The sequence below is a fragment of the Prosopis cineraria genome, unplaced genomic scaffold (genome assembly GCF_029017545.1).
Source record: "Prosopis cineraria cultivar Desert tree isolate PC_DT_omini unplaced genomic scaffold, ASM2901754v1 PC12, whole genome shotgun sequence".
NCBI lineage: Eukaryota > Viridiplantae > Streptophyta > Magnoliopsida > Fabales > Fabaceae > Prosopis > Prosopis cineraria.
The window spans coordinates 649,949-670,252 of NW_026555343.1; the positions used below are offsets into that span (position 1 = coordinate 649,949).

At 35.2% G+C, this 20,304-nt stretch overlaps 3 protein-coding genes across 4 annotated transcripts; all 3 read left to right on the forward strand.

Moving 5' to 3' along the window:
- Nucleotides 1-2,286: 2,286 nt before the first annotated feature.
- Nucleotides 2,287-11,560, forward strand: LOC129288147 (protein SCAR2-like). The gene is given in 10 exon segments (XM_054924551.1): nt 2,287-2,601; nt 4,305-4,468; nt 4,630-4,753; nt 4,841-4,970; nt 5,585-5,643; nt 5,756-7,879; nt 7,882-10,207; nt 10,575-10,661; nt 10,750-10,854; nt 10,952-11,560. Coding segments are annotated over 10 exon segments (5,331 nt in total). The 5' UTR covers nt 2,287-2,446; the 3' UTR covers nt 11,009-11,560.
- A 3,389-nt stretch (nt 11,561-14,949) lies between these two features.
- On the forward strand, nt 14,950-17,564 carry LOC129287581 (putative pentatricopeptide repeat-containing protein At3g08820). Its single transcript, XM_054923787.1, has one exon. It carries the CDS (start codon nt 14,995-14,997, stop codon nt 17,059-17,061), a length of 2,067 nt encoding a protein of 688 aa, XP_054779762.1. The 5' UTR covers nt 14,950-14,994; the 3' UTR covers nt 17,062-17,564.
- A 689-nt stretch (nt 17,565-18,253) lies between these two features.
- On the forward strand, nt 18,254-20,304 carry LOC129287582 (uncharacterized). Of its 2 annotated transcripts, XM_054923789.1 has the most exons (4): nt 18,259-18,717; nt 19,427-19,496; nt 19,588-19,675; nt 20,074-20,304. In XM_054923789.1, the coding sequence occupies exons 1-3, from the start codon at nt 18,535-18,537 to the stop codon at nt 19,635-19,637; spliced, it is 303 nt and encodes a 100-aa protein (XP_054779764.1). In that variant the 5' UTR covers nt 18,259-18,534; the 3' UTR covers nt 19,638-19,675; nt 20,074-20,304. The 2 variants fall into 2 exon arrangements, with proteins under 2 accessions (XP_054779763.1, XP_054779764.1); XM_054923788.1 differs by lacking the exon at nt 19,588-19,675 and having other exon boundaries at nt 18,254-18,717.

Genomic DNA, 20,304 nt, shown 5'->3' on the forward strand with positions numbered 1-20,304 from the left:
TGAGTTGATCAGAATTCAAAATTAATTTGATTAATTTTTAATTGAATTTTTAAAAGATAAGTAATCATCCATAATAATGATAATTATTTCAATTAATTTATTTTCTTCATAATGAGGTGAATTATTATGGTTTGGATTTTCTTTTTCAGACGTGGTCTTTCTCCACTATAAATAGAGACAGGTGGCTAAAGGAAGCACATCCTTCGAATGAATAGTTCTCCAATTCTTTCTCTCCCTCCCTCACTCTCCCCCCCTCTCTCGTGCATATGTTGTGCATTATAATCTAGACTCTAATAATAGTCTACACTCATTTGGATAATAAGGTAGACTTAGCTGCTTCTGAATTTGGTAAGACTCTGACTCGATTTTATCTTTTGGTATGTTATTTATGTTTAATATTCTTTCAACAAGAAAATTTATAAATTATAAGGTCATGGAATTAAGATCTCCAATTTCTTCTAGTGAACCTTGCACTTATTTTTATTTTCCAAGCTAGAAAATTTAATTTACTGTCTTCAAAAGAAGAAAGATAATTTACTATGCTGTATCTTTCTCTTGCAACCATGATAGGTTGATTGAATTGCTTCCCCGTAAATTTAAAGCTATTTTTGTACATCTCCTCTTGGCTTTCTATATCCATAGCCTCTTGATTTGGATTAAAAACTTCTTTTAAAAACATTTAGGAGATCTTGCAAGTCTAGAAAATTTGAAGATTAAACATAACAAAAGAATTTGCTTCTGCTTTAATTGACAACATCTTGTGGATTCGGACAATTTAAAGCTTTTGCATGACTTTAGCAGTTATATTGTTGATAAATGAGGTCCTAACATTTTGTGTTTTCCAATTTCTTCTAGTTATTTTAAGAGGCCTGTTTTAAGACATTGTTTGTAGACTAACATTTTACTATTGTTAATATATTGCTCTCTCTTTTTTTTAATAAAAAAACTCTTGATAACAGTCCTTTGTGATGTCGCAAGAGATGGTACTGGCCAGATTGCCTTGTAATTCTATATGCAAGGTAGGGTGTTATAGAATTTAAACTAATTGAGTTATTAGTTTATAGTTTAATAGCCAAATCATGATTAAAGTGATTGAGAATAAATTAACACATTTCTCCCTCATGTTGGAAGGGACACTTTATCAGTTCTTAATTTTTTTCTCATGTCTAATTCTCAAAACAATGTACTACATTACATGATTTATTTTTCCCAAAATATATGTTAAGGCTGGATTGTCTAGGTTTCTTGAGAGTTTGCTTGGTTTTCCTTATTGCCTTATTAGTGTTTGTAATTAATGAAATTTGTCGTTTTGGCCCAAAAATTCAATCACATGCACTTGTTATAAATTATTTATTTTGACTTGATTTCAATTATTTACATGCATTATTCATTTTATTGGGAGTAAATCATTCACTGAAAAGTGAAAAAATTGTGACCTCATCATCAATTACATAAAAAAAAAAACAAAGAAATAGTAATTACTTACTCATTCTACTTTTGCTTGATATTAATAATTAAATTTTTTTTAACTAATTTCATGAATATTCAGACAATCTAAAAGTATAAAACTAATTTTTTTTACCGACAAAATATAAATTTAATTCAGAAGAGGGCGATTGTTTTCCAATCTATAGCAATAAAAATCCTAGATGGGCTGATCGGAGATCTGGCGCGAAAAATAAAAATAAAAATAAAAGCCACCTCTATAGTCTATAGTAATAATTACATTTTATGACGGCTGCGGTTATAACACGTGTGAACAATTGAACACTATCCAATGTTTTTTTTATTTTTTTTTATAAATCACTTCTAATTAACCTATTTAAATCAATGTGAATTAATTAAAATAATATAATTTTAAAAATAAATTATTTTTAAATTTTATTATTGCATAACAAATAGTGATTTCATATATAGAAAGAGTTTTTTAAAAATTAAAATATTATAATTTTTTTTTAGAATTTATAGAAGGATACTTTTAAAATTGTGCATTAAAATTTATAAAAATAAAAAAATGACTTACATAAAAAAGAAAACTTCTTAAAATATAACTTATCAAAATGACCGGAGGAAATATCTATAAGAGCCAGAATGCGCGACAGCACTTTCCCAGAGAAATTCACGAACAAAATCACCTATTTTAGTATATTATTTGCCCCCTTTTTTTTTTAGCAAAGTATATTATTTGCCATTTAATATACTTTTTTTCTACTAATATTTCAAATTTTATTTTTTAACCATTGGAACCTACTTAAATGTCAAACAATAACTCCTCACCTCTTCACGTCTCTCACTCCCACACCTCCCTTCTTCATTCACTCCGGTTTCCCCCAAACTGCATACTCTTTCTTCCCATGCTGGAACTAAGTGACCGACTGGCCGGAAGATCCAACAACAGAGCCAAGTAATTTCAGAAATTAGGGTTTTCTGTTGCTGAATTGCAAGAATGCCGCTGGCTAGGTACCAGATAAGGAATGAGTTCAGCTTAGCGGATCCGGAGCTATACCGAGCTGCCGATAAAGATGATCCAGAAGCTCTTTTGGAAGGCGTCGCCATGGCTGGACTCGTCGGCGTCTTGCGCCAGCTCGGCGACCTTGCTCAGTGAGCTCCTCTACCTCTCCTTAATTTTCTTCCTTTCGTGATTTTGACCATGCTTCCGCTCTGGAATTAAACTGGTTGCTCCTGCACTTTCCGTGATTACATTTATTTGAATGGGTGTTGGTTTGGAAACCATCTAATTTGATACAATCTCTGTCTTTAACTTTATACTGACCGTCATTTGACTTACTGGAGTGAGCTTTAATTCGGCAGGAATTTGTTTTGTGCTTCTGCTTTTAGATTGTTCGATTGTTAGATCAATGACCGGCTGGGTTCATTTCGGAATTGGAATAAAATGGTTCCCTTATTTGGTGCTTGTTTTACGTGGAGAGATTAGCGTTCCACAATATTCTGTCTGACTATAGGATTTTACAACCTATTTGAACTTGTTTCATCTCATGATTCTTAGAATATATTCGCCTTTTTCTCTACAATTTCTTTGCTGCTACAATCTCATGCCCTTCAATTCTTCATTTCTTTGTATGTTGCGGAGTCTTTTTCTTTTTTGTACATTCATATATATATTTTTTTAAATGGAACTTGGGCAATCCTGGCAGATAGACTAGTTCAAATTCTGGGGTTTAGAATATGTTGTGTATGGCCACGGAAAGCTTATACTAGTTAAACTTCTAAAGGACTGTATTTGTATGGATTTTTTTGAATAAGCCTGGACTAAAATTCTCGAACCTGCAGAGTTCTTGGTAACATTTGGCGTTAAGCGCTTCGATCATGTTTTGTGAATAGTATTATCTTCTGTTTCTTTTGTGGTAGAATACCTTCGACACTTTTATCATTGAGAGTTTCCAAAATCACCGAAGCTGGAAACCTGTTACCTGGCAAACTGGTTCTTTGAGTTAGATCTGTCAAATAAGATCCACTTTTCTAACTCTATGTCATAGGCTCAAACTAGATTAGTCTAATGAAATACTGAGACTGAGTTTCCACTCATCAAGTACATCTCAAACTCTTCTTATTCTATAAGCATGTCTCTATCGTCGTCATCGTCGTCGTCATGGTCATCATCATTTTGTGATTTGCTGAAAGGCATTACTATTATTTATTGTTTACATTTGATAACATGAATATAAGTCAGAGATATATGAATTCCATTTCATGTCAAAGGCAGATCCTTTCTATTTTTGTTTTCTTCGTTTTTTTCATTTGATTTAAATTTCAATATATTTATTAATCAATAATTATACTCCTTCCTTCCCAAATTATAAATCAATTTGAGACAATATTACACATATCAATAAAGTTCAATAATGACACTTTACAGACTTATTTTTTCAAGAAAAAATTATAAATTTCCAACAATACCCTCCATTAAATATAATTTTAAATCTACAATCATTTCAATTCTCTCTTAAAATAGCATCATTAATAAAACTTTATTTTTATCAAATTATGTTATATTTTGGGACAAATAAATGCCTTTAATGTTGTCTTATAATTTGGGACAGAGGGAGTATTTGTTAATCAGTGACATATATTTATTAATCAATATATAAGAAGTTGCCAGAAAAAGAAGGCATACACACAGACGCAGAAATTGCAATGCTGTGGACCATTTTATAATTCAGTAACAATATATTCCTTTGGCGGGTATGAGAGGGAGCGTTATGGCTCAATCTTAAGTCTTCAATCCATAGCTTGCTAGCCAGGTGCTGTTAGGTTCTATGTATTTAACTATATATTTTGGTTAGGTTTGCGGCTGAGGTCTTTCATGACTTGCATGAAGAAGTAATGGCCACTGCTGCAAGAGGTCATGGTCTTATGGTTCGTGTTCAGCAGCTCGAGGCTGAAGTTCCTTCTCTTGAAAAGGCTTTTTTGTCCCAGACTCATCATTCATCTTTTTTCTCTAATGCAGGTTATATTACTTACTAGTTGTTAGAGTCTTTTGGTTTATTTTGTTCTTATCAAAATAATATGAAAAATGTTATTCTTGTAAACTTTTTATGTCATACTTGTAACCTTTAGGTACTAGAGTCCTTTGGTAAGTTTCTAAAATAATTGGTTATTGGATTGCAGGGATGGATTGGCATCCTAATCTTCGTTCTGAACAGAATCTTATTACCCGAGAAGACTTACCTCGATTTGTAATGGATTCATATGAAGACTGCCGTGGGCCCCCAAGATTGTTCCTCCTGGACAAGTATGGGGAACTGATTGTTAAATAAATTATTTTAAAATAAGCATTATGTAATATGTATTTGAAATGTTCTTTTTTGGCTTCTAATAGATTTGATGTAGCTGGGGCTGGGGCTTGCTTGAAGCGATATACTGATCCATCATTCTTTAAATTGGAGTCATCTTCATCTAAAGCTGCAACTGCTGAAGTGCACAGGGAAAAGAGGAGCCGTAGAGTCAAGGTATTAAAGTGCCATGCCCCCCTTTTTTGTTTTGGGCCACTGGAAATTTCTTTTTAATGACTTTACTTTCATGATATATTGCTTTATTGCTGGCTGTGCCTTTGGTTTTCCTTAATAAAGTAATCCTAATTGGCTTCATACTGTGGTATTGATCTTAATAAACAAGTGAGATAAGAAGACATTGGAACTAGTTCTGTATGGTTATCATAGAAGTTAGTTGATTCTGCTATTTCTGGTTATAACAGTGTAAACATAACTGAAGCTTCTAAATACTCTGACTGGTATTGGTGAGAACCAGAAGGTAAGTGGATGATTTTGAGAATTCCTTTGAGAGAATAACTTGTCTTTGCCTAGAGTCTTGGTATCAGGTTTATTGCTGTTCCATTTGTAATCATATTGGAATGCTGTGAATAATGTGGTCTGTGCTCAGGCAATGCCTTAGATCTATCCACATATCAGTGTCTAGCAGACAAGGTTTTGGCACTACCTTTTCAATTTTAATTGTTCATGCTAGGATTGCAATGCCTTGTGAATTGCACTTGAAACAATTCTATGCAATGGAATCTTGAATGATCACAACATTGAAGATGTGATTATTTGTTTATTTCCTGCAGAAGAAAGCAGCACGATTGAGGAATGGTGAAACCCCTGAAGTTGTACCAACACATGCAAAGTGAGTTCCAGAGAAACCTATTTTGGTGTTACTAATTTACTAATTGGGTTTTTAAATGCAAAAAAATCCTTAAATGTTTGAGTAGCAACTCAAAATAATTTTTTTATTGCAGATTGCATCAATTGCTTCTTGAAGAACGTGTTGAAACTGCTTATAGGAATCCTGCACGTCTTGTCAAGTTGAAGAAAAGACAATTGAATAGATCTGGAGTTGGAGCAGAAAATGGGAGAAGTTACATGGAAAAATTTCTGGAATCTCCTTCACCAGATCATAAGATGGTTAGGGAAACTTCAATTGTTCCATTGCCTGTGAAATCAATGTCAGAAGATACTAATGAAGCAAGGATTAAAATACTTGAGATTACTACGGTCAGTCCTGTGAAAAGGTTGTCAGGAAATGAAAACACACTTTCATCTACTAATGTACCAGAATCAGAAGTAAAGCCATTATCAGAAACTAAGATGGAGACCAATGGAGATCTTGTGAAGGTGCATGAACAAGTGCTTGCCAATGTGACAGGTGAATTGTCTTATAAGAAGACGCCTGCTGAAACAGAATTACCAGATGGTGGACAGAGGAAAATAGAAGCCTGCTTAGATGGTTACCGTTCTGATGATGCCACTAGTGAGGTTGACAATTACGTGGATGCTTTAACTACAATGGAGTCAGAGATGGAAACAGACAATGAGTATGGACCCAAGAACAGCTGCTTGAATGGTCAAAGGCTAATAGATTCTGATGGCAACGAAGAACATCAGCCACATGCTCAACTATCAATTTCTCAATCATTTGGAGGCTCCTCCATGTCAGATGAAAGTAGTTCATTCAAACAAGACGGAAGTGATGAATGTAATGAACTCCAAGCTCAGTTGTCAGATTCTCAATCAATTGGAACATCCTCCACATTGGAGGAAAACAGTTCATTCAAAAGATATACAGGTGAAGACCATAGGGAAATGCAGGCTCAGTTTTCACATTCTCAATCTGTTGGAAAGTCATCCGCGTCAGAAGAAATTGGCTTGAACAAAAAAGATACACCCTGCTTTTCTCATTCTGAATCTTTCGGCGTCATGGTTGAAATTATTAAATCGGAATCTTTATCACTCTCATCTACTAAATATTGTGAATATGAGATTGAAGATACACATTCTGATAATGTTCCCCATAATGTTGAGTCCCAAAAGCCAGAGTGTAATAAGTTTGTTATGCATGATGATGATGATGATGCAGAGTTTCGGGAAGAAGAGATTTCTGATTCTGGAAGAGCCTCCTCTGATTCACATTTGATGCATTCAACACATTTTGTTTCAGATGTTGGAGCCAACTCATCAATGATCCAACCGGCAGAGTCTCAAATAATTCCAACTTCTGACACAGTTCAGCTCCATTCAACTTTAGCGGATACAGACAGCAAGTGTCTCGTTGAACCTAAGGCTGTTGTTTTGCCTGATGCTGTCTTCACAGTGATTAATGATCCTTGCCCTGTGTCTTCTGAAAAATATCCTTCAAGCAACTTAGATGAAGGTGATCCTTGTGCTCAGTCTGGTGATTCAATACAGAGCTCAAATGATTTAGAATTGGCACCAGTGATCAATCCTACAGGAACACAATTAATTGAAAGACCATCTGACCTTGTTGAAATTCATTCAAGCTTAGCAGATGATGAGGAAAGGAAGTGTCATGTTGAATGTATAGCTGCTGTACCTGATGCTTTCTCCACGATAAAGGAAGGTGCTAGCCCTGTGCCCTCTTCTGAAGAATGTCCTTTGAACAAACTTGATGAGAGTGATGCTTATGTCCATTCTGATGCTTCATTACCAATTTCAAATGACTTGGAATCAACACCAGTCATACCTACAGGGACACATTTGGTTGAAACACCATCTGAGCCTGTTGAACTTGAATTAAGTTTAGCAGATGATGAAGAAAGGAAGTGTCATGTTGAATCTATAGCTGCAACATCTGATAGATTCTCTACAACCCAAGATGGTGCTTGCCCTGGGGTTTCTTCCAAAGGATGTTCTTTGAACTTGGAAAATGGTGACCCATATGTCCATTCTGACACTTCACAGCACATTTCTTATGACTTAAATTTGGCTCCTGTAGATGAATGCAGCAATCATTCTAAGATCGAAATGTTGCAGGATGGGCTTTCAGATGAAAACTATGATGGAAGTTTGGCTGGCAAAGGGGTTAATTCACCTAGGGGGCATACTACTTCTCGGTTCATGGAAGAGTAGACTTGTATTCTGGTGCTGCACTACCAGTTTGTGGTGCAGAGGTCTTAGATTCAAAAGACGAGAGCTGTATTGTTGCTAGTAAACTTGACTGTTGGGATTCATCTCCTGCAGCAGAGGCTCCACCAACAAGTAGCTCGACAGGGGAGCAATTCTCCTATTTTACTCATGAAAGTCATAAAGATGAACCATATTCGGCAGGAGCAGAAGTTATGTTCTCTGATAAGCTATCAAATTCTGGAGAGACATCGAGGATGGATAATGACAATGTAAAAAGTGGATCCACCTGCAGTGTGGATACAGTTGAAGATGATGGGCATCTTAAACAACCATCTTGTGCTGGTTTTGTAGGGCAGGAGAATTGTGTCACTAGATATAATGTTTTCACCGAGAAAGTTCAATCAGAGGATCAAGCTGTATCTGACAATTTACTGGAACCTTTCCCAGGTTCTTCTGATGCTTATCAATTAAAAATAGAATCCAATGAGGCTGAGTCAAGTGAAATTTTCAGAGACATGAATGCAGCGACAAGGAATAATCAGCTGGAATCATCTTCAGATATAATTTCTTCCAATTTTATATCTACTTCACTGAGGGATCCTACACATTTGGAAGAATCTCCTTCTGGTTTTAGTGATCCACATGTGAATGAAATATTTAATGAGGTAGTTGTTAGAGAATCTTTGACAGAATTGGAAGTGCAGAAGGTTGTGAATCAACCTGAAGTTGCTTCAGCTTATGTAGGTTTAAGTCTGAACAGATCGGGATCTCGTGATCTTTCTGATTCAGAAACATTTAATAGTATTCAAGATTCACCTCTAAAGGTAAAATACCATTATATTTCTTCTGCCAATGGTTTATCAATGGTGCCAGAGTTTTCAGAGCCAGGCACTCAGGAATTGGAATCTTCATCTTGCCAGAATAATTGTTTGCCATCATTTTCCAATAACCAGATGGTAATGGAAACTCCCGTGCAGTTCTTACAATCAGAAGCTGGTCAACAAGATGCAGATTTTTCTCTCAGAGTTGGAGAAAATTCTGCCTCAGAGAAATTTCAATCTGAACATATGCATGTATCAAATCAATTGGGGCAAGAAAGAAAATCTCTTGCTGCTTCTGAATATGCTCTTGAAATTCATCTAGATCAACCGTCACCATCCAATTCCTTATCACAGTCAGCTGGAGGGGAGTTAAATGTTGCAAAGCATATCATGGATTCATTGAAACCTCTTCCGGATCCCATTCTCCCGGGATCCAACATCAATCTCGGGGAGATGCCACCTATGCCCCCTCTACCACCTATGCAGTGGAGAAGGGGTAAGGTTCAACATTCTTCACAGAAAGGAGTAATAGAAGTTAGTCAGGCCTCATTCCAACCAATTCAGGCAATTAAAACTGGTGAGAAAGGTCAATTTGGTTTGTTTACTTCTGAGAGAGAGGCCTTACAGTATCAGAATACATTTTTACCAGTCATGGCTTTGGAAGGTGAGAAGGTTCAATATTCTTCTGGATTTTCAGTGGGTGTTCCAGGGCATCCTGTAGCTGTTCCATTGCAATTTCCTTTTATGGTTAATGAAGCAAATGGTCAATATAATTACCTAGTTCTGGAGAGAAGCCAAATGCAGAATCCATTCTTAACACTTCCCATTGTGCCTACTGTCAGGCCTTCACATGGTCTCGTTCTTGCATCAGAGGGAGAAACGGTACAATATTCAAATGCGCACCCACCAACGCTACCTCTTGAATATGCTTTTTCTGGACATGATCCTGTCTCTTCTCAGGAAAAGCTGGCCCAACCACCAAGTCAGCTAATAGAAGAGACAACTTCAGAAGCTAAAGAACCTACGCATTCTGTGAGCAACCTGGAAGTGGAACAAGAAGATCCTTCTGTTACATCCATGCCACCACCAATCATGGAAATTCTGCAAAACAATCACTGTCTACCTCATTCAGAGGGCGAGATGGCATTGTCATTGGGACACGATCCTGTCTCTTCTCAGGAAAAACTGGCCCATCCACCAAGTCAGCTAATAGAAGAGACTACTTCAGAACCTAAAGAACCTACACATTCTGTGAGCAACCTGGAAGCGGAGCCAGGGGAGCAAGAATATCCTTCTGTTACACCCATGCCACCACCAAGCATGGAAATTGTGCAGCACAATCGCAGCCTGCCTCCTTCAGAGGGTGAGATGGCATTATCACTGGATATACCTGCTAATACATCAGCAGAGATTGAGGGTGAAAAAGCAAATGGAATACCAAAAACTAAACTTCCCCGCCCGCGGAATCCTCTAATTGATGCTGTTGCTGCTCATGACAAGAGCAAGGTAATGACCATTTTCTTGGTTTTTCTGAATAAATTATTCTCTCCGGTACTAAATGTAGGAGCTAGATAATTAATTTACAAAATGATGAAGGAAATTAGTTTAGTTAGTTATTTGTAAAAAGTGTGTGTTGGTTTCTCTAAAATACTCCCTTTGATCATTTACATTGGAAACCACCTACTCCCTTTAATATGTGCAATCAATTGGGAAATATGGGGAAAAATTATAAATATGGGAGACACAGTAGATTGAGGCCTTACATTTAGGACCAACAAAAGCCCTTCAATTAGCTCCTACATTTAGGACCAAAGGGAATATTTTATAAAGGTCATAATTCTTGTATAACACGTTTTACTTTGAGCCACTGCAGCTGAGGAAGGTTACTCAACGTTCTAGGCCTGAGGCAGCACCCGAGATAGATGAAAGGAATTCACTGTTAGAACAGATAAGAACAAAGGTTATAGCTCGCTACTTTTCTCCCCTTTCTTGGATTTTGTTTCTAACCTTCTTTTCAGAGTAGTGTTATATCTAAACTTTTTCCTCAGTCCTTCAACTTGAAGCCTGCTGTGGCAACCCGACCCAGCGTTCAAGGTCCAAAAACAAACTTGAAAGTTGCTGCCATTTTGGAGAAAGCAAATGCAATTCGCCAGGTCTCTCCCTGCTTTATTGCGATAAATATCTCTTCATGTCTCCAGCTCTGTATATTGCTTTCTCCACAGTTAGCTGATACATTAATGATTGAAATAGGCTTTGGCTGGAAGTGATGATGAAGATGGTGATGCTGATAGTTGGAGTGATTCTTGAATTTACAACGGAAAGTGTTGGGCATGTGATGAATGTCTTGCCGCCATGGTGGTTGCCTTGAATCATCCGATGTCAAATCCTCACCTATAATAAATAAGAAACCTCTACCGAAGATACGAGATTCTTTACCCTGCTTTATGTTCATGCATGATAAGTGGCCTCTCCCTCCTGACACAAGGATGTATGAACATCAGTGTAGTTTGCGGTTTAGCATCGATCTAGATCCAGATGTGAAAATGACCTCAACAAGTGCAGAGACTCAGGTTCGGCGTGCAAGCGCTGCGCCAATCTATCAATACATTTTTCATGTAAGCATGTGAATATTTGTGTCGTGGGTAGCGTAACTTTTTTAGCCCCATAAATTTTCCAATTTTGCAATGCTGTAATGTGCTTCTTGCCTCATTTATCATGTACTGCATTTTTGACTTTCTTTAGTACTGTAATATATATAGTAAAATCATGTTAATGTACAGTTGTCATCAGTGCGTCTGCTTACTGAATACTGATCAGTGACTACTATTTTTGTTATATACATAGCAAGATAGTTGTAAACTTGGCCTTCGAAGACAAATGTTTGATTACAATTCTAGCTTCCATGTTTCACAAAAGTTGGAGCCTTAATTTTTACTGTAGTAACTTGCCCATATAATTTATAAATTGATGTAATTTTAGTTAGTTAATAATGTTATAAAAATTTATGTGAAGGTATTGGGGTTAGCCTGAATCCCAACGGGCTTGGACTGAATTTTTTTAAGAGAAGGGTCTGAACTTTTCCGGGCTTTACCGGCTGTTAACAGCCATAAAAAAGTCTATCAAGAATAGAATAATGCTCATTTGAATTTTAGTTGGATGTAATAAATTATGAAAATAATTAATTAAATGATAAATTTGAATCATAATTGATTATGTTATAACGTAATCTATTTGAATATTATTTTTTTAAAATTAATTTTAATAGAATTAAAGATGGTTGGATAATTTAATTAAATTAATTTTAACTATATAAATTACTATATAATTTAATTTTTAAATACTAAATATTAATTTTTTAATGATGCAAAATTTGAATTTTATTAAAAAAAAATTATAAGAAGAGAGTTTAGTTTTATTTTTATTTAATGTTGTGTCTTTTTTATAATTTTTTCTTGAATGTTTCTTTATAATTTTTCTCAATGTTTTTGATCAACTTTTCACAGAAAGCTAATCAAGGGAGCTCATGAAAAAACGCATGTCTTACCCCATAATTGATTTTTGACTTTTTTTGATTGTTTGGATAAATTGACTCAAAAAGTTGATTTTGAGGTAAAAAATCAATTATTTCTCTTATCCAAACACATATATAATAATTCTTTTATAAAAAAAACAAAAAAAAATATTGATTCTAGTTTCTAGTTCTAGCCCAAACAAAAAGCAGAAGTTTGAAAGGTTCGACTTCCGTTCGCCACACCAAAATGAAAAAAAGGACGCCTTAACCAAAACCCAAAAAAAGGAAAAATGAAAAAAAAAAAAAAAGAAAAAGGACGCGTTGAGATTTAGGCAAATAGGGGCCTCCTTTAAACGATGCATTTTTAGAGTTCGACGGGCAGATAGGCACTACAACATTTTTTGTTTTGTTTTAAACAACAGTTTTATTAGCAACAGATTTAAAGCACTGTCTAATGTAAGTATTAGTAACAGTTTTTATATATTGCTATTTTTCTTTTGCTTTAAGCAACAAAGTTTTGGCAACATTTAAAAATTATTCCTTAATATAGAATAGGTAATAATTCACAAGTGTTATAATAAAATTTTTGAATGGACAATATTAAAAACGTTGCTTATAGAGGATTTTTTATGGTAACATTTGAACTTGTTTCCTATTCTAATAGGTAATAAGAATATAAATGTTGTTTATAGATTTTCTTTTTCGCAACATTTAAGAACTATTGTCTTTTGTTTTTCTGCACATAAAAATTTATTTTTATAATTTTTTCTATATAATTTTACTTATTTATTCTCTTAATTTTTCAATTCCTTATTTTCATAATTTGGCTAAATTAAAAAATTAATTTAACACACACACATATAATTTTGTGTTAAAATATCAAATAGTCAAATAAGGAGAGTAGTTAGAGTCACATATTTTATTTTTTTTCCAATAGGTTAAGAGTTCAAATTTATGCATAGGAAGAAAATATAAAAATTTAGCTATTTAATTACTTTGCTACAATTCTTAAATGTCTATTTCACATGATAAGAAACATTTCAAAAGTGTTGCAATAAATTTTTAAAAAATTATTGCCTATTTTCATAATTTAAAACAAAAGTTTTACAAATGATGAAGCTACAAATATAAATATTGTTGCCAAAGTGATAAGCAACATTTAAGTTGAAAACACTTAAAATCTGTTATCCATACTTAGGCAATAATTTTTAAGCTTATAACAATGCTTTTGAATTGTTCTTATACAACAAAAATGTTATAGTGAGGCTAGAGGACTGACCATTCTGTCCGTCCAAATGTCTTCCTCACCGAGGCATGCTTCTGGGCATTCTGTCCTCCGTTAGTGTAAAGTCTGAGAATCGCTAGATAATCTTGTAATTTAAATCTTTAAATTACAAGATTATACTATTAATATCTTGTAATTTAGCCTGTATTCCAACGTGTCATGGTGCTGCTGCTTATTCTTTTTTAACCCTTTTTAAATGAAAGAATCGAAGCTGGTCAAACTACCGCTAGCACGACAGAATCAAAGGTAGGTCTGTCATGGTGCGTCTTTGACGGGTTGGGACTTGCTTCGAAAATCCACAAATTCTGGTTAGTTTCAATGCAGAAAATTTCTGGTGAATGGATTTCGGTGGGGCAATTAAAATTCTTTCTTAGAGAAAATATATCTATTAATCTCTATAATTTTATTGTGTTTTGTTATTAACTTCTCTATTTATTTTTGTTGCTCAAGGTTCCTATAATTTTTTTCACATGCAATATTATTTTGTTTTTAAATATGTTCAGAGTGAGAACAATTTAACACTAATGATATTAAATTATCTAACATGTAACTAATAGTTTTAAATTGAATGTTAAAATAAAAAAGAAAGAGACAAAACAATCACAAAATACAAAATAATGAAGATCAACTAGCAGAAATTAAAAACTTTACCGAACTACACAAAAATAAAATAAACTCTGCCATCAACATTAATAAAAATTAACAACCAATGGCTACAAAATAAAAAACTAGAGTATCTTTGTGTGGCAAATGATTCCAAAGTAAAGGCGTAGTGACAAGTTTGAAGTTTGTAAGAATGAACAAAATAAAATCTAATCTAATATTTGGCATGCAGTGAATCAATATTAGTCACATATTAGATAGTTTAACACCATTAGTGCAACATTATCAACCCTATGAGTATATTTAAAAATAGATGAACTAATATTATAGGAAAAAAAATTATAGGAATCTAAAACAATGAAAGAAGGTACATGAACAAATAACAAAATAAGATAAATCTATAAAAATGAATAGTTTCTTTTTCCTTTAAATGTTTACAAGATTAAAAAAAGAATAACAATGACTAGAGCTAGTAATTCAAATGGGTTAGACTAATCAGAGCAGGCTTGAATACTTGAATTGTAATTTGTTTTCATTTTTAAGCAAATTTTAAATTTGTAACTTTAAAATTAATGATTTTTATTTTACTAAAAATATAAAATATATTTTTTTAGGATACTTAAAAATGTAAGACTCAAAAAAAATTTATTAAAAAAACTATAGGTCTTAAAGTTTGAAAATCATGATTAAAATATATTTTAAATATTATTTGAGGTATTTTAAGATTAAAAATATTATTTTTTTAATTTAAAATAAAATAAAATTTAAAAAATTAATTAATATTTAATATATTAGTCATTAGACACCTCCTGGCTCCTACGACCTATCATCAGCATCTGTGTTCTCATTTTTCATTCACGCCTTTCGGGGCTGAAAATTGGCGGGAAATAAGCCATGTCCTTCATAGGCAACCCGGCCTCGCCTACATTTTCCAAGGCGTTGGAGCTCAAGAGATGCATTCTTCAAGGCTTCGACTCTTTCAAACACCTCAAACATGTCCATGCCCGTATTCTCCGTCTTCACCTAAATGAAGATAATTATCTTATCAACATGATCTTGCGCCGTTGCTTAGACTTCGGAAACACAGAGTATACCAAACTTATTTTCGAACAAACCAAGCACCCAAACATCTATCTGTGGAATACAATGATTCGGGGGTTGGTTTCCAATGATTATTTCCTTGATGCTATTGAAATCCATGGATCAATGAGGAAATCGGGGATTTTACCCAATTACTTTACTTTCCCTTTTGTTTTGAAGGCGTGTGCTAGGCTTTCGAATTTCCAGTTGGGTGTTAAACTTCATTCCCTTGTGGTGAAAGCAGGTTTTGATAATGACGTTTTTGTTAAGACTAGTCTCGTTTGCTTGTATGCGAAATGTGGGGGCCTTGTGGATGCCCAAAAGGTGTTTGATGATATCCCTAATAAAAATGTTGTTTCTTGGACCGCTATCATTTGTGGTTATATAGGGTCTGGACATTTTGAAGAAGCTATTGATTTGTTTCGGGGGTTGCTGGAGATGGGTCTGAGGCCTGACAGTTTTACTCTTGTTCGAGTTTTGCATGCTTGCAGTCGACTGGGCGATTTAGACAGTGGTAAGTGGATAGATACATATATAACTGAGTGTGGCATGCATAGGAACGTCTTCGTGGCCACTTCTTTGGTTGATATGTACGCAAAATGTGGGAGCATGGAAAAAGCACGCTGTATCTTTGATGAAATTCATGAGAAGGATATTGTTTGTTGGAGTGCTATGATTCAGGGTTATGCTTCAAATGGACTTCCTAAAGAAGCACTTGACATGTTCTTCCAAATGCAGAGAGAAAATCTGAAACCTGATTGCTATGCAATGGTAGGAGTCCTCTCTGCTTGTGCAAAATTAGGGGCACTAGACTTTGGAAATTGGGCCAGGGATTTGTTAGATGCTAATGAGTTTCTTTCTAATCTTGTCTTAGGCACAGCCTTGATTGACATGTATGCAAAATGTGGAAGCATGGTGCAAGCATGGAAGATTTTTAAACTGATGAAGGTAAAAGATTATGTGGTCTATAATGCTGTTATTTTAGGACTAGCAATGAATGGGAGTGTTAAAGCTGCATTTGGACTATTTGGTGAAATGGAAAAAACCGGAATCCAACCTGATGAAAACACTTTCCTAGGCCTACTTTGTGGGTGTACTCATGCTGGTCTGGTCCACGATGGTCGTCAATATTTTAAGAGCATGAGTGATGTTTATTCTTTAACTCCTTCCATCGAGCACTATGGTTGCATGGTGGATCTCCTTGCCCGAGCTGGTTTATTAGACGAAGCTCACAAATTGATAAATAGCATGCCAATGAAACCTAATGCTATTGTTTGGGGGGCATTGTTGGGGGGATGCAGGTTACATAGGGATACCCAATTGGCTGAGCATGTGCTGAAGCAGCTTATTGACTTAGAACCTTGGAATTCAGGACACTATGTTCTCTTATCAAATATATATTCGGCAAATCGCAGGTGGGATGAAGCAGAAAAAATTAGATCAACTATGAATGAGAAAGGGATGCGAAAAGTACGTGGGTGTAGTTGGGTTGAAGTTAATGGGGTCGTTCATGAGTTCCTGGCAGGAGATACTTCCCATCCTTTGACAAGGGTGATATATGAGAAGCTTCAAAGTTTATCAAAAGACCTAAGAGAAGCTGGTTATAATCCAACCACAGAGTTTGTTCTCTTTGACATAGAGGAAGAGGAGAAAGAACACTTACTTGGCTGGCACAGTGAGAAGTTAGCTATTGCATTTGCTCTAATCAGTACCCAGGACAAGGATGTGATTCGAGTTGTTAAAAATCTCCGTATATGTGGCGATTGTCATGAGGCCATTAAACTTACGTCAAAAATTACCGGGAGACAGATAATCATTCGGGATAATAACAGATTTCATTGTTTTGCTGATGGATCGTGTTCATGTGGGGATTATTGGTAAAGTTTGGATGTGGTCTGAAGTCCGAACTCACTGTCTACCTCGCTGTAGTCACAGACTACCTCTAGATTGTGTTGATAACTTGGAATGGAATACTATGTTCCATGAAGTTCCACACGTGCTTATTTTGGCTATATATAATGTTGATAGTTTATATTCCTCCATGAGTATTGTTATGGGCTTATGGACTCATGGGAGAAGATGGCTTGCATCCTCGTTAAGATTCCCAAGAAGTTGAGGTGCTGTAAATCCTTTTCAAATTTTAGAGGAAGGGAAAAATGTATTGTATCATATCCTGCAGTCTACTAAGAATTTTGATGTGGCTTGACATGGTATTGCTTATATGAAAGAGAAATAGTTTCTTGTTGGATGCGCCTTCATTCTTGACATTATTGTAACATTTTGTTTCAAAGATGAACTTAAAGGTTGCTGTCCTCCGGGCCCCTTTCTATCTCTATGCATTATGGACTCTCTTCTTTTACTCATCTTTTGAATCCTGCGTAGGACCTTACTCTCTTTTCTTGCCATTTGTCATCAATTTATGAATTTATGAAGTACATTTTGTTTTAAAAAAAAAAAAAAGTTCATGCATCTCCAATCAGGAAATCAAATGGATCCGAGATCGCTTACTAAAATGACACACATTATTTATTAATGAAAGAGAAGTAAGAGACAGTATAGTGTACACAAGATTTCACTGAATACCACATCACTCTTAAATTCGCAACCCAGTTAAATACTAATCTCAAATATTGTGAGATCCTTATAATAGCATACAAGGGACTTCAGATTTGTCATGTCACATTGTTGAATTAATGGATCCTTCCTTCACAGAACATCTTACTAGCAATGGTATTTATTATATTGGCAAAAAATAATGATATTTATTAGAACATACCCTCTCTAAGACACAAAAATGTTGATGATCAAGCGTTCCTTTTTTCTTTTTTCTTTTTTTTTTTGGGAACAAGAGGACCCCAAGCGGGAATTACTGATCATATGTTCCTTGCGTTGACTATTTTCCGAGTGATAACCTTTCGGAAATTTTTATAGGTCTCCTGTGAGTCGTTTGACTACTTCGGTTTAGTCGTTCGACTATTTTTTAGTTTGAACCATTTTTTTCATACTAGCGTTAATCTGTTTCTCGTTTTGATTAAAATAGGATTTTAAAACTTGTCCTTTATTGAAAGTTAGTGCTCCTTTCGCCGCCCCATATTTGAAAGTCAACCCCTTCTCGTCCGTAAAGTTTCAATTCTTCAAGTTGGCTGATCTTGAATAGAAGGCTCTTTCCAGAAAAAAATAAATAAATCATGATCTCCAGATATCATAAAATCGAGATCTAAAACAGTGAGAACTTTGAAACTGACATCTTCCGTTGATATCTTTAGATTAGTCTTACAGATACACGTAATAGAAGACCGAAATTCACCTTATGCTTGTGCGAATTTAGACAACCATCTTCCAAACGATTGAAGGATGGAGAACAGAACGGAGAAAGAGATCGCCGGTCGTCTCCCGCTGTCGGAGGTGGTGGCGGATTGTGTTAAGCGGTGGTTTAAGGATACATTGAAGGAGGCTAAAGCAGGGGATATCAACATGCAAGTGTTATTGGGTCAGATGTATTACAGCGGTTATGGGATTCCCCGAGATGCTCAAATGGTGGGTCGTTTTCTTGCCATTTCGTTTTAACTTTCTGAGCAGCCTTTCTCTTTTGGAATAGCAATCATTTACATGTTAGATACCTTAATCATGTGACTACGAAAATTGAAGATCCTTTGGTCAATGCTAGCCGATCATACCAAATAAGCCATCTTTTGTTAGCTCCGATGAGCCTTCCGTGGATTCTTCTTTTGGTCAATCGATTATGGTAGTTGCGTGGAGACTGTAATGTTTTGCAGTGCTTGGAGAGGTTGATTATGTCTTATGTTTGGATTATAATTTATTCCTAATCAGTTCTTGAACTTCAATAGCATAATTGTCCTCTTGAAAAGAGAAGTTAGTCCGCTAATTTTGTACGTACTTGGAGTAGGAATTCCCAGAGGGCTAATTTTTAGTGATAAAAGGTAACACTTGAGATATCAGAAAGAAAATTAATCATTTCATACCCTGATACATGTATATACGCATATATAGTTTCTCTAAACCCAAAACTACCCATTTCTATTTTTATGTGTTAACGAACTCGCATGTATATGTATTAGAAAGCGGCTTTTTGCATTTCTAATGCTAGATTTGTTTAGTGCTAGTGGTATTTAAACTCGTTGATGTAAGGTGTCACGAGTACAACGAGCAATTGTGCAATTTTGAATTGGAAAGGAACACTGTGTTCTTTGGTTTTGAAGACTAAAATCGTTTGCTGGAAATGAAGGGAAGAATTTGGCTCACCAAAGCATCAAGAACTAGGTCTTCAGTCTGGAAAGTCGGTGATAAGCATCCAGGTAAGTCCTGCCTTACCTGTTATTGGTGACAGATTCATTGTTCTTTTGGCAATTTTTGAAGGAATTCAGAATGACCATGTATCGTTACTAGGTTATAATGCAAGTGATTCTGATTCTGATGAATTGAAGGGTGATTCTTAAGCAGATTAATCATGGTTTATGCCTAAAAATTATGAAGGGTGAGTTATATATCCCTACGTGGCAATCTCTTGTGGCTAGCTGGTTTAGCACCTTACTCTTGTTGCGCCGTGTTTCATGTCTTATGAGAAGTCCTGAAATTGCTGTCTTTTCCTTCTTAAATTTAGTTTGACAAGAACTGAATTTTATGTCTGACTTGGGGAATCCAATGAACAACCAAGAGAGGTCTTGATTCTGTTGAAGCCACTGGGTTTTGGATGTCAAGTGATGTTCAAATCTCCTTTGTAGTCCCTTATTAAAAACTCTATCGTAGTGCCGAAGGCTGAAACTTCATGAAATGATGAACTCTGTAATCTGTTTTAGTGTTCATTCCTAATCTCAACGAGTAATGAAAATCTGTCTTTCAGTTTGATTAATCTGGTGATCTTTTGTCATGTAGGTATGCTTGGCTTGTGGAATCTAGCCTCCGCTCTGGGGTGTTCCCAGGAGCACTTCACAATTTTTCCATCTGGTTTCTGAGCTGTCTGATTTGCCCCCACCATTTTGTCAATCTATGAAGAGTGTGAGCATGCTGCTTTTTGTATTCAAGAATCCAAAGGACATATTGTAACATTAATAATTACTTATTGCGCGAGGATCAACACCATGGTAACTCTATTTCTTCTTCTTC

Excerpts from the sequence above, each read along its gene's own strand:
- LOC129287581 (XM_054923787.1), top strand. The coding sequence starts at position 14,995 with ATGTCCTTCATAGGCAACCCGGCCTCGCCTACATTTTCCAAGGCGTTG.
- LOC129287582 (XM_054923788.1), top strand. The coding sequence starts at position 18,535 with ATGGAGAACAGAACGGAGAAAGAGATCGCCGGTCGTCTCCCGCTGTCG. Across the intron at positions 18,718-19,426 it reads TTCCCCGAGATGCTCAAATG|GGAAGAATTTGGCTCACCAA; the intron begins GTGGGTCGTTTT and ends CTGGAAATGAAG. Across the intron at positions 19,497-20,073 it reads AGTCGGTGATAAGCATCCAG|GTATGCTTGGCTTGTGGAAT; the intron begins GTAAGTCCTGCC and ends TTTGTCATGTAG.